The sequence below is a fragment of the Hippopotamus amphibius genome, chromosome 1 (assembly GCF_030028045.1).
Source record: "Hippopotamus amphibius kiboko isolate mHipAmp2 chromosome 1, mHipAmp2.hap2, whole genome shotgun sequence".
NCBI classification, from domain to species: Eukaryota; Metazoa; Chordata; class Mammalia; order Artiodactyla; family Hippopotamidae; genus Hippopotamus; species Hippopotamus amphibius.
In genome coordinates, this window is record NC_080186.1 from 46112305 (window position 1) to 46126263 (window position 13959).

Genomic DNA, 13959 nt, shown 5'->3' on the forward strand with positions numbered 1-13959 from the left:
AAGAATCCGCCTGTCAATGCAGGGGACGCGGGTTTGAGCCCTGGTCCGGGAAGATCCCACATGCCGCAGAGCAACATAAGCCCGTGTGCCACAACTACTAAAGCCCATGCACCTAGAGCCCATGCTCTGCAACAAGAGAAGCTATCACACTGGAAGCCGGCACACCACAAAGAAGAGTAGCCCCCTCTCACCGCAACTACAGAAAGACTGCGCAGCAGCAACGAAGACCCAACACAGCTAATAAATAAGTAAGTAAATAAATAAATAAATAAAAAAGAGGAGATGCTGGGTAAGTATTTGGTTTCATGTATCTAGACTTCCAGGTAAAGATAAAAATTGGGGTGTTATCAATGTACATACAATAACAAAGCTTTGAAAGTGAATGAGATTTCTAAGGAAATGAGCGTAGATAGAGGAGAAGTCAAAGGACTGAGCCAGGGCACTTCTTTGTACACAGATCAGGGAGATGAAGAGGAAGCAGGAGAGGAGACCAAAGAGGAAGTGCCACAGAAGGAGGGGGAGCCAGGTGAGTCCTGAAAGTCAAGCGGAGAAAGTATTTCAAGGGGAAGTGGATCAATTCTGCTGAAATGTCAAGAAGATGAGGACTGAGGGGTGGACTTGACAGATAACCTTGCAGAGTCTGACTCTTTTCAAGAGGGGACCAGAGAGGATGGTAAAGAGACTTTAGACAACTCTTTCAAGGAGCTTTGCTGATTTGGGAAGGAGAGAATGGGGGCATGAATTGAAGCTGAAGTTGGGGTGAAAAAAGGTTTTTTAAAAAGATGGTAGAAATAACACAGCACATTTGACTGTTAATGGGAATGACCCAGTAGAGGAAAATCAATGAAGAAAGATGTATGAGAGGAGCAGCAAGCAGTGACCAGGCAGAATTGCTCAGACTCAGAAGACTCTGTGGTTCAGAAGACTGATAAATTATATATCTTCTCCCAGCTGAATCCCCGCATTTCTCAGTGATATAGTTCTGAAGAGTCAAGGACTTGTCTGAGAGAAAAGGACACAATCATGTAAATCCATACGGGCCGAAGGCAAAACTTCATGTTATGTTCTTTGTGTGAACTTGAATGTCAGCACTCAATACCTGCTCCATGGCATATGATGAGCTGAACACCCCGCTGCTGCTGGAGCTGGAGCTGGCTGAGGAATCGGCGGAGCTCCCAGACGGGGTCCCACTGCCGGAAGTCTTTACTGTGAGGATCTGCTCATCAGAAAAACCCAGCTGGTGGAGCAGCTTTTGATCTTTATTCACTGTCAGCTGTAAAAAGTGGTTTCTTAATTATTGAGAAGGAAAGGAGAGGAAAATACTGATACCAGACTAAAGCGCCACAAAGTGTTTTACACCTACCAGACTATCATTTGTAAATATCTGTATACTATCCACGGGAGAGCACAACTGCTTGGCTATCTTCCACCGGACACTCCCTATGGTTTCATTACTGTGAGCCTGTAAAATGAAATTAAATGTCGTTCTGAGTAATTCACGTATTTATCAATTTAAACAACTATCAGTGAGCATCTACTAAGTACCAGGCACTGCTCCAGAAGCTGGGAACATAGCAGAGAACCTGAAGACATGAATCCCTGCCCTTGGGAGGACTCCCTCCTGCAGTAATTAAACATTCTATTTCATACACCATCCCCCATCACGCATGGAATAAAATCTCAAGTCCTTCTTCCACTGCAGTGTCTTCCACTCTTTCCCTTCTCACTGTGCTTTAGTCACACCAGCCACTCTCCTTGTCACTGAATAAGCCAAACTCCCACCTCAGGATCTTTGTACCTGCCACTCCCTTTGCGTGGAGTGTGCCTCCTCAGAAATGGCTTACTCTGTCACTTCATTCAAGTCTCCGTTCAACTATGACCACCTCAGAGACTTTCCCTGTCCACTCTTTTTTTTTTTTTTTGGCACACGGGCTTAGTTGCTCCGCAGCATGTGGGATCTTCCTGGAGCTAGGATCAAACCCGTGACCTCTGCATTGGCAGGCGGATTCTTAACCACTGCGCCACCTAGGAAGCCCTCCCTGTCCACTCATCTAAAATATGTCAATGTATACCCATCTTATCCTGCTGTATTCTTTTTTAATCTCTGTAACACCCATTATCACCTGATATTATGTATTTACTTATGTGTCTACTTATACCCTATCAGCTTCCTTTCAGTTCAGGTCTTTATTCTAAATTTGTTTACCAAACAGCTTTTAGAATAGTCGTTCACGCAGCTGTCTCAATCAACAGTGTTCTTATGAAAATAACAAGATAATATGGAAATGGCTTCAGAGCTTAATGTAAACCTACCTCTACAGTGAAGGTATCTTTGGTAGACTCATAAGTAACATTAAGGGTTAAAAGATGTCCATGGAATGAGGCACCATGAGGTAGAATAGTTCGGGGAACAGAGTAAAAATCCTTGAAAAAGATACAGCAAGTCAAACAAGTGAGAGGCACAGGGCCACTGTTAAAGTCACAAAAATACACTCCTAACACATTCAGACTAATTACAGGATAAAGTTGCTTTACAAAGAAGAGAGGCTTACCTCTATAGTGATCACATAACGTTCTGCCAGAAGCAGCAATCTCTCAATTATTACAAGTTTAGTGGATCTATGAATTAAAAAAATTTTGTTTGAGCATACTTGAAATGAATTGCTGAGGAGCTCAGTTTCAGTCTACTTCACCAAAACCACAATCACAGTGAGCTGTCACTAGTCAAAGACTGAAATCTGCGAAGACTAAACGTCCCTTTCAGTCAAGGGGAAGGTGGTTCAAGCAGGTCACAGCTGTCGCACACAGATGGAATAAGGGGGAGAAGCCTGCCCCTCCCCACGTTTCCTTTCCTGTCCTTTTCTTTCTTCTTCTTCTTTTTTTAAACAGCTGTTCCATAAATAGAGGACCTGCCTCTCCTCTGGGCCTGCAGGCTTATTTGTCTACCAATCCACCAAGAATGAACAATCAGTGAGTTTGAATCTCATAATCTTACAACTAAAATATGCCACGTAATTCTGTAAACACAGAATCTGACAAAGTTCTGAACTGCCTGAAATTTAGAAGACAAATGCAAACCATTAAGTATGCCATAAATGAGAGTTGCTGTTTGTTTTAATTAGCCTAAGAATGAGGCAGAAGAAAAGGACCAAAAAAATTGTTCATCTGGTTTAAGTGACTATTTTGCACAGTTAAAACATACAATGTAAGAATTTGTTATCCCAAGAGTTTTCAAAATACTTAAGAAATCATTTGAGAGACATAACCATCTCTGGAATAGAAAACACACAGCAAGGAACTGTGGCAGACTCTGAAAGTGAGACCTGAGGTCTCTTTTGGTCAGCCTTAAGGAACCTTACTTATCATTTGAAATAACAGGACTCCAACATTCAGCAGCTTGTACAGTCACAGCTCCACACTTTATTAAACGCTACATGTATTAACACTGAGAGATGAAAATCCAAGTGTCCTTAATTTAAACATTTACTACTCCAGAGAGTCTAAGTATTTCACATAGGTGTATTTCTAAATCTGGAAAGTTTTCAGATTTTCTAACAATAAGTATGCTGATTGGCAGTATTGGAAATTTCACTTTAAAAAGAGTTGATTAAACATATATAAGAGTTCTAAACTCTTTCAGTCTATGGGCAGGAACCAGAATTTGATATTCAGATGGAAAATATTTAGGAAATACTTAAGTGCTATATATATAAGTGAACTGTTGAGTGAACTGTTTTAATTTTGTCTCGATGAATTATATCACAGATAGCACTGCAAACACTGTACAAATGAGAGAATAACTCCTCCTCCCATAGGTGGAACAACTATGGTCACTGGAGAGTTCTTTCAAGACTAGTGAATGAGATAAACTACAATGTACGGGTTCAAAGGCAACTTCGAAATCACATATTCTTATTAACTCTGTTTAGGGTTTATAATGAGAATATTTAAAAACTATCATGTGGTTTTGTTCTATAATAGTCAAATATGAAATGATTCAGAACAAAAAGCATTTAGAAAAGACAAACAAAAAGCACACTTATTTTAAGAAGTAGCAGTCTGGAAATCCCAATCCAATAGTTTATAAATGCATTTCTAGTCTGGCTTGTCAGGCAAATGAATTGTTAAGGACCTAGGTCATAGACATAGACTACATTTTACAAACGTAATTAGGAATTCTTTTTTTTAAAAAAGAATATTTATTTAATTCGTTTATTTGCTGCACTGGGTCTTAGTTGTGGCAGATGGGCTCCTTAGTTGTGGTACGTGAACTCTTAGTTGTAGCATGCATGTGGGATCTAGCTCCCTGACCAGGGATCGAACCTGAGTCCCCTGCATTGGGAGCATGGAGTCTTAACCCCTGTGCCACCAGGGAAGTCCCAGGAATTCTTTTTTTTAAAAAATTAATTAATTAATTAATTGGTTGCATTGCACCTTCGTTGCTGTACACGGGCTTTCTCTAGTTGTGGTGAGCAGGGGCTACTCTTCATTGTGGTGTGTGGGCTCCTTATTGTGGTGGCTCCTCCTGTTGTGGAGCACGGGCTCTAGGCATGTGGGCGTCAGTAGTTCTGGCACATGGGCTCAACAGTTGTAGCTCACAGGCTCTAGAGCACAGGCTCAACAGTTGTGGCACACAGGCTTAGTTGCTCCGCAGCATGTGGGAACTTCCTGGAGCAGGGATCAAACTCGTGTCCCCTGCATTGGCAGGTGGATTCTTAACCACTGCGCCACCTAGGAAGTCCCCTCCAGGAATTCTTAACGAAATCTATTTTGAGATATACTTCCAAGAATGTGGGAATGTAAAAGTCATGTAAGTGTTCTTATCATAAGTTGAATCTATGATCACTTTCTGCCGTTTTAAAAAGAGGTCCAACAAGAACAAGGAAGCAGATACAGAGAATGGACTGGAGAACTCGAGGTATGGGAGGGGGCGGGGGGTGAAGGGGAAACTGAGAAGAAGCGAGAGAGTAGCACAGACATATATATACTACCAACTGTAAAATAGTCAGTGGGAAGTTGCTGTATAACAAAGGGAGTCCAACTCGAGGATGGAAGATGCCTTAGAGGACTGGGGCAGGGAGGGTGGGGGGGACTCGAGGGGGGGCCTCAAGGAAGGGAGGGAATATGGGGATATGTGTATAAAAACAGTTGATTGAACCTGGTGTACCCCCAAAAAAATAAAATAAAAAAAAAAAAAAAAAAAAAAAGAGGTCCAAGAGGGTTGAGTTTTATTGGCTTCTTTCATATTAACAGAATGTGAGCAAGGATGTTGCCTTGACTCCTTTTCTAGAGGAAGCCTTTAAAAAGAAAAGGAATATCTTCAACTGTAAATAAAGAGAAATAAATAAATATCAACACATACATAAATACACACATAAAGTGATTCCAGGAGTAGAGAAAGACTTTATAAGCACCAATCACTAGAGGGCAGCAGAGTGAGGCACTGAGAGGGAGCCCTTTCCTGAGCACCTGCCAAGGTTTCCTGAGCATCACTGATTTGGGGCTGTTTACCAGTGACGAAAGGCTCATAAAACCCCACAAAAGTATTTTAGTTACTTCAATCTAATGTTTCTAAATACTCATCTATTCTCCTTACTATATCAAAGAACTATAGCAAATACTGAACTCAGATTTCACTGACAACATCTGAAAACACTCAACACAGCAATGTGATTAAGAGACGTCAGTTCAAAGTCTTAACATTTGGGGCTAAGAGTAGCACAGACATATATATACTACCAACTGTAAAATGGATGTCAGTGGGAAGTTGTTGTATAACAAAGGGAGTCCAACTGGAGGCTGGAAGATGCCTTAGAGGACTGGGGCGGGGAGGGTGGGGGGGGACTCGAGGCGGGGGGAGTCAAGGAAGGGAAGGAATACAGGGATATGTGTATACAAACAGATGATTGAACTTGGTGTACCCCCCCAAAAAATAAAAAAAAATAAAAAAATAAATTATTTTGAAAAATAATTTTAACTAAATAACATTTTAACTGCCTATGATTATATCATAATGTACAATATTAATCAATCATCATATTCCATTTTGTTTTGCTTATGCTATTAGTGCCCTGGATTTGACTATTTGATGAAAAAAGTTATAAGATGTCTAAGTAAATATTTCAACTTGAAAAAAATTACTCTTCATACCAAGAATATATCTTGGTTCCATCATAAAGCGTAGGCTACTTATGTTACACAGAGTAAAAGTAGAATGAATCCAATAAAATAGGTGATGGGGAATATATATTTCCCAGGACATGACTGTTTGAAAAAGATATGAAATAAAATGAGAAAATGAACAATTAACTGGGAGATCTCCAAAGGAAAAAAAAAGATTCCATTTATTTTTTTTAAGTTGATCTGCATTTACGTGCTGCGTATTCGTTGTAACTTCTGCAATCACTTACCTGTATGGAGACTGAACCGATGTAGCTACAGTTGGCATGGCAGTTGCTGTAAGCATTTTTGTTGCTCTGGTCACAGCATGTGTCAGAGTGGGGCCACCAAGTGCTGAACTGGCTGCCTACAAAACATGAAATCATCATTCTATATCAGGGTTTTTCAATCTCAGCTCTACTGACATCTTCAGCTGGAAACTTTTGCTGTGGAAGCCTGTCCTGGACGTTGTAGGATGTTTAGTGACATCCCTGACTTCTACTGACCACCCATCTATCACTAGGTGCCAGTAGGACCTCTCTAGTTGTGAGAACCAAAACAGTTTCCAGACATTGCCAAATGTCCCCTGGGAGGTAAAATAACCTCCAATTTGGAACTACTGGTCTACATGTATTAATACTTACATGGTACCTCATTTAGGGGGTAACTGAATACTTTAAATGTTTTTATGATGACATATTTGTATGGATGTCACAACTTGGGAACTCCTGTACAGATGCATCACCAGCACATATTCATCACCAGAAAGTTTAACTTATTGACATTTTGGGGGCAGTAGCATTTTATGTTTTGGGAATACTCTCTATTAGATATTAAACTTAAGCACAAATTAGGAATGAAAATGAATGTTTAATGCTTTAACCATCATGCTGGAAATTAGGCACTCAAAATACAAATGAGACAGTATCATGCTGCAGGCTTCTAGTGGACCCACTACTGAGTGTACTGCTGTGGCCTGTAATGGCACTTATGAGACAAAGTGACACATGGGGAAGGATGGGAAAAGAAGCAAGTGCTTGTATAAAATTTTTGGACAGAAAAAGTAGAAAAAGAATCTATTAGAAATGTGAATGTACAGTAGACCTATTTTCTGAAGACAGTTTCTGTACCCCCAAAGGGGTTGGTGTGGGGTGGGTGGGTGGAGCAGTGAAGAGGGATGGTGGAGGGAGAAGGAAGAATCTCCTATAAAGTACACTTCTACATTGTTGGCATTAGGACGAATGCCTGTTCCCTATGTCCACAATATGGTACTGCTGGCAAATTCTTCCAACAGGATCCAGCTACAAATATCAACATTGCACATAATCTCAAAATACAAAATTATAAAAGGAAAAAAAACCCAAAGCATTTATTTAAAAAACAGGTTAAATAAAATTTGCTACTTACTTCTAATCTTGTGTAGCAATCAGCAATGAATTTCTTATGTAACGATACAGAATCCTAAAAGTGAGAGGTATATGGAAATTAAAATTAGTGTAGCATTTAGTGTAATCATTATTAAGAATAAAATGTCAAAATAAAGAAGCCTGACTTTTAGGCATGCCAACTTAGCAACTAAAAATATATTATTTTCTGCTTTTGTGTGTACCTTCTTTCCTTAGATACCCACCTTCTTTAACCTAGGATTTAGATTAATGTAACTGTAGTTTATGATTAACTGAATAGCTTCATTAGCAATTTCTTCATCAGGTGATTCCATGGCTATTTTCCAAATGAAATCCATTCCTATTAATTCCAGCTTTTCTACATACTGTTCAAAAGAAAAAAATTATATAGCATACCAAGTTCACAAAATTATAATTATTTTCTGCTACACTGTAAGTCCACACACCTCTTCAAGTTCAATATGAATTAAGGCTGCAAAAACCAAGCTACATATAAGAACATTATTATACTGATATGGAACTTTAAAACAGAAACAACCAACAACAGAAACACTGGGCACGGAACCAGGACAGACACGGAGATTTTTCTCCAGACATCCCTAAACCCAAGCTAGACCACCCGATAGGCTACTGAAGCAGAAACAGAACAGGAGTAATATGGGCACCCTCTTTAGAAGCTTTTCTTCAAAGGAAAGAGAGTCAAACTAGAGGTGGTTACTAATCCTTGGGGCTCAATCTGGTCTTCTCAAAGCTCAGAAGCGGCAGGATCCAGGGCTTACTTACCACCTAGGAAGTCAGGTCATAAATGAAAGACATGGAAAAAGAGTTATTTTTTGCCTTTCTTTTTTAAGGTGCTCACATAAATATAAGCTGTGTACATTCTACAGGTCCTCATTTTCCTGCTTCCTTGGCTGTTCTTAAAAATATCCCACCAAATCCTTGCCATTGTGATCCCAGAACTGAAGATTTTGGTACTTTTTCAGGTACATGTGAATTGCTAGATCTGAGAGGTTGGAAGCTTGGCTGGAATTATATCCCTACTCCGCATTCATCCAGCCACAGGAGGCTGCTGGCTGCCCCAGGTCAGCAAGAAGCTGAGAGGGGTCTGAGAAGTCATCTGCGCAAGAAACGGCGCTTCATCCATGCAGAAGACTGCAGTCAAGGAGGTGCCCATTCTTTTTAAAAAACCTCATGTTTTCTCTCAATTAGAATACACGTTTTTTGCTGAATATCAAGTTTTACTAGACTATCCAAATCTTCTAGATTTGAAAACAATGTTACTTACCAATTGAGCTCCTTGTCTTTTCAATCGATGATCACAGAGATTCACATTTTCAAAAAAAGTCTTAAATAAGTTAAAACCTGAAATTATAGAATGTCAGATAAATTCACGCACTCTAGGCACCACAGATGATCAATGAAAAGACAAAATATATCAAGAGCTAAAACTATAAAACTCTTAGGACAAAACATAGGCACAAATCTTCAAGACCCTGGATTAGGCAATAGCCTCCTAGATACGGTATCAAAAGCACAAGCCATGACAACAACAACAAAAAAATGAACTTCATCAAAACTAAAAGCTTTTGTGCTTCAAAGGACTATCAAGAAAGTGAAAAGCCAACACACAGAATAGGACAAAATATCTGTAAATCATATATCTGATAAGGAGTGAGTATACAGAATATATAAACAACCCTTACAACTCAAAAATAAAAGGGCAAGTAATTGAATTTAAAAATGGGAAAAAGATTTTTATAGGCATTTTTCCAAAGATGATATATAAATGACCAAGAAGCCCCTGAATAGATGTTCAACATCCTTAGTCGTCAGGGAAATGCAAAGCCAAGCCACGAGATACCATCTCACAACCACTAGGATGGCTAAAATAAAAAAGACACTTTATAACAATTATTAGAGAAGATGCGGAGAAATCAGACCCTGGTATACTGCTGGTGGGATTATAAAATGCTGCAGCCACTCTGCAAAACAAATTGGCAGTTCCTAAAGTGTGAATTACATGGTACAGCAACTACACTCTTAGGTATATAAAAACTTGTACATGGGTATTTACAGCAGCATTGCGGATAGTAACCAAAAGTGGTAGCAACCCAGATGGCCATCAGCTGACGAACGGACAAACAACATGTGCTACATCTGTACGATGAAGTATTACTCAGCCATAAAATGCAATGAAGTTCCGGTACGTGCTACAACCTGGGTGATAAAAGATGTGTCTCCCCGTATACAATTCTGTAGATTTTGATACATTCACAGCTGTGAAATAACCATCACCAGCTTTAGAACGTATGCATCACCACAAAAAGAAATCCCATACCTATTAACAATCACTCTCCCAACACTTGCCCTACGCTCCTGGCAACTACTTATGTACTTTTATCTCTATGGATTTGCCTATTCTGAACATTTCTATAACTGGAATCATCCAATATATGGCCTTTTGCGTAGGCCTTCCTTCCCTTTCATTTATGCTTTAGCACATATCAGTACTTCATTCTCTTGTTCTGCTAAATAATAATCCAAAACAAAAACAAACAAAAAAACAAAACAAAAAGATATGTCTCCGCATGATAAAAGCCAAATATTGATACAAAAGGTGACATACTGTATGGCTCCATTTATATAAAATGTCTAGATTAGAATAATCTATACGGACAGAAAGTAGATCAGAGGTCGGGGAACGGGGAGAATGGAGAGTGACTGCTACATGGTTTCTTTCTGGGGTGATGAAAATGTCCTGAGATTTAAAATGGTGAAGGTTGAACAACTCCGTTAATATACAAAAAGCCTTACCGTACACTTTTAAAAAATAAATTTTACGGCATGCAAAATATATTATAAAAAATCTTTCCATTAAAAGAAACAACTGAAAAGAGGATTTCTATACTTGGACAAATTTTTATCTTAAATGAATCCTTTTTGCACTAAGTAATTTCATGAAAAGGCAGTTCGACAATTATTAGGCTGTATAATTTAGAAATACCACTCACATAAAAAGAAACTGATCTGTGATATAAAGATACGTATATACAGATGTGTCTTTATAGGCATAAAAGCAAAGTCCAGAAGGATATCCCAAACTGAGGTATCAAAGGATATCTCTGGGACCGGGCTGAGAGGAAAAGCGTAAAAATTACTTTAGAGAACTGCAAAAATGCCTTTAAGCTTCTTGTCCTACCATTCATCGTGATTTCATATGACTCCAACTTAAGAATTTTCTCCTTGAAGAGCTGCTGCTGAACGTCACTCTCCAGATCGTGCTGCCCTTTCGTAAACCATTCAAAACACATCTGCGGATCAAGACACACAGCACCCTGTCACTAAAGTCCGTTTCAGGCAAACACATATTCCAAACTGGGAAAGCAAAGACAAATTATTTTTAATCCTTCAGAAATTTATATTGCCTTAATACCACTCAAAACTGAAACTGTTGGAACTCTAGAGCCAAATAAAGGAGTTCGTTACAGCAATCCTTCCTCTAGATAATGAAAATATATATGCACACTTTTCACTGAATTGTTACACTTCGGTTTTTCCACCAACATTTATTAATAAGCCTTACTATGTGCCAGGTGCTGTCACATACTTAGTCCTTTCAATAATCCTATGATGTAGTTAACATTATCCTGCAAAATGAGATGAGGAAACGGCAATTCACTGTTAGAAAACATCAAAGCAGGGTGGTGCCCTGTTTAATCTACTTTCAGCTGTGTAACTGTAGGTCTAAAGATCTGTCTAGGCATTAATTCTTTCTTTAGTGTTTCTGGGGTACAACATCACTACAGGAACTCAAAGTTTTCTGCTGGTTAACTTAAAATTAGTTTCATGGGAGGGGGGAAAAAAACTAAAAGATACATCAAGAATTCTTTTGCTGCACTCACTTGGCTGAATTTGGTTTTATCCAGAAGGGTATCAAAATTACCAAAGATCTCACACACTTCTTTATATCACAGATATATATTATATAAAATATCTTTTCAACACTTACATATATACTCCTAGCCTATTAGTATAAATGTATGCTTAATAAATTGAAAAGTGTTTAGAACTGAAGATGTGAGACACACAAAGACGTGCAATACTATGAAGAGTCACTTCTGTCTTACTTCATCTACAATACCATCCATCTTCTTACCTCTCTATCTAATTCACAAACATCCTGGCCAGTCACAAGACACTCCCAGATTTCCTTGGCACGATTCCAACCCAGATACAGAGTAGCTTCTTGCAAGAAAAATGCCAGAAATTTTAGATGGGCCTCTAAATACTGGAAAAAGAAATAATGCTAATTAGTTAATTCCAGGCATTCATATGTAAAAACAAAATAAAAAAAAAAAACTCTGAAATTAAACAGTTTCACCTAATGCTTTTTCATACAACTTAGGGTGAAGTAAATGTGAGAAATCTGTTTACAAGTTGACAATACAACATAGCAGAAACTACCTGAAGTCTATTATAAACTCAGTTGACTTTAGATGACAATAAAATACAATTTTAGCAAACTCAGGGTAAAATACCACAATGCAACTGGTGAATTAAGATATTTTTCTATTTTTTTTAAAAACAATATTACTACATGATAGATATGAAAAACAAAAGCCATTAGCCACAGAATTGACAGCTATTATTTCTGATCAAAGACAAGGAAAAGATGTTTATTTTTATTACTATATCAAATGCAGTTATCCTAGGTGATTTATTAAAAGACAGCCACAAATATCACTTTTCTGAACTTTTGAGGTGATTATAGTCAAGATACAAAACTGTTCCATCATGACAGACACCTCATGCTACCTCTTCAGAGTTACTCCCAACAAATACTATTTTTATAATTCAAGTGCAAAAAGGCCAAATGAATGCTGTAAGTCATGAAATGAAAGCACAATGCCAGATACCTCCCGGTAAGTGTATCGGCCATCCACCAGGGTTGAACCGGTTAAGCCTCCAGGTCCAGCCACAGCTGCTGCAAGCCGATGACAAGCTATCAAACTTCCTGTTACCAATTTCACTATTTCAAAATTTTTCTTCAAGTCTTGAATAATGCTCTTGGCGAAAACAACAAGAAAAATGGTATGAGAATGTGTAATTATTTTGTCAGTTTAATACAAGCTTCTATTTTAGCATGTAGTTAAGGAATAGTAAACAAAAATTTTTTCACTCACATTTCCTACATAAAAGTAAATAAAATCAATCCAGTGTGCATATTTACTAGGGAATTACTTTTTGTCTTTCAAAAGAATTATTTCACTTCTTGCATACTTTTCCATATCCTTCTTCCCAAGTCTATTACACTGAGGAAGCTCTAGCTCCTTAAGCAAACAAATGTTTTCACAATATAAAATAAGTCTTTGAATCTTTTCAAATTCTAAAATAACATTCTAACTTTTAAATATTGGCTTTCTTCAGTAAATTAAGGAAATAAAAAATAAATGAGTTAGGGATTTATCAAAAGAAAACCTCCATTGAAATGAAGGCAGAATGATGTCTAAATTTAAGATTATGAAATAATATACATGAATTACATTAATAACCATAAACTGTAAAATAGTCACTACAAAACAGCAATCTTTTGATGTTTTGTTATTGTAAAAGGTTATGCAAGTAATTGCACAATAATCAAATATAACTAGACTCTTACCTTGTCTTGCTTTTGATAGGTTTGTTTTATGAACGAGCGGGTGATTTCATGTAGCTGACGCAAAGCTGGTACTACCCATACAAACTGGGGATTATTAAGCTGAGATGACTAGAGTTAAAAAGAAGTTACATTAATTAAATTTAGAAATAAATGGCAGATTAAATTTATTAGCTATAAAAAATTTCCAAGTCAATTAGGTTTTATCGTTACACATTCTATTATTTTTTTTCTTCACATTGCTCATTTACAGTTTATCTCCATGCACTCATAATTCAGTCTTCAACTTCTTATTCTGCATGCAATCCTAAAGCCAAGAACTGCAAACAGGAGTGGACATGAAGTGACAGTAGATGTACAGGGGTACATCAGCAAAAAAACAGACGACAAGGAATTAGCAACTTCAGAGGACAGATTAAGTAGCACAGGCTGCTAGGATATGTTGACATATTAAAATAAATTGATGGCAAAAGCTTAACTTGGATAATACTGAACTGGCTGATAAGTAAAATAGTATAAAAATAGGGTTTTCTGTAATTATATGATCAAGATACCAATGATATGATCAAGATACTAACAGTGGTCTAAATATTAAAGAAAATATCCATGATCTGCTAGCATTTCCTAGTTAAAACATGAGAGAATTTTATTTTTATTAAATATCACAGCCACTTTACACTTCACTTTATATTTTTCAAAACGTTCAGATATGTTATTTCTAAAACTGGTACGTGACAA

The 13959-nt window shown here is 37.7% G+C and overlaps 1 protein-coding gene across 5 annotated transcripts in view; it reads right to left on the minus strand.

Annotated features, from left to right (window-relative positions):
- Positions 1–13959, minus strand: part of USP24 (ubiquitin specific peptidase 24) — a 139858-nt gene that overhangs the window by 62371 nt on the left and 63528 nt on the right. For all 5 annotated transcript variants that reach the window (XR_009049695.1, XR_009049696.1, XM_057712031.1 and 2 more), the window contains exons 17-28: positions 13225–13332; positions 12482–12631; positions 11722–11853; positions 10765–10876; positions 8851–8927; positions 7790–7930; positions 7567–7620; positions 6411–6526; positions 2553–2619; positions 2314–2424; positions 1364–1462; positions 1100–1273 (exon numbers count right to left, since the gene is read on the minus strand). Coding sequence is in view for 3 of the 5 variants with exons in the window: in XM_057712031.1 (XP_057568014.1) it covers positions 1100–1273; positions 1364–1462; positions 2314–2424; positions 2553–2619; positions 6411–6526; positions 7567–7620; positions 7790–7930; positions 8851–8927; positions 10765–10876; positions 11722–11853; positions 12482–12631; positions 13225–13332 (1341 nt within the window). In the remaining 2 variants the exon portion in view is untranslated. The remainder of the gene's footprint in view (positions 1–1099; positions 1274–1363; positions 1463–2313; positions 2425–2552; positions 2620–6410; positions 6527–7566; positions 7621–7789; positions 7931–8850; positions 8928–10764; positions 10877–11721; positions 11854–12481; positions 12632–13224; positions 13333–13959) is intronic.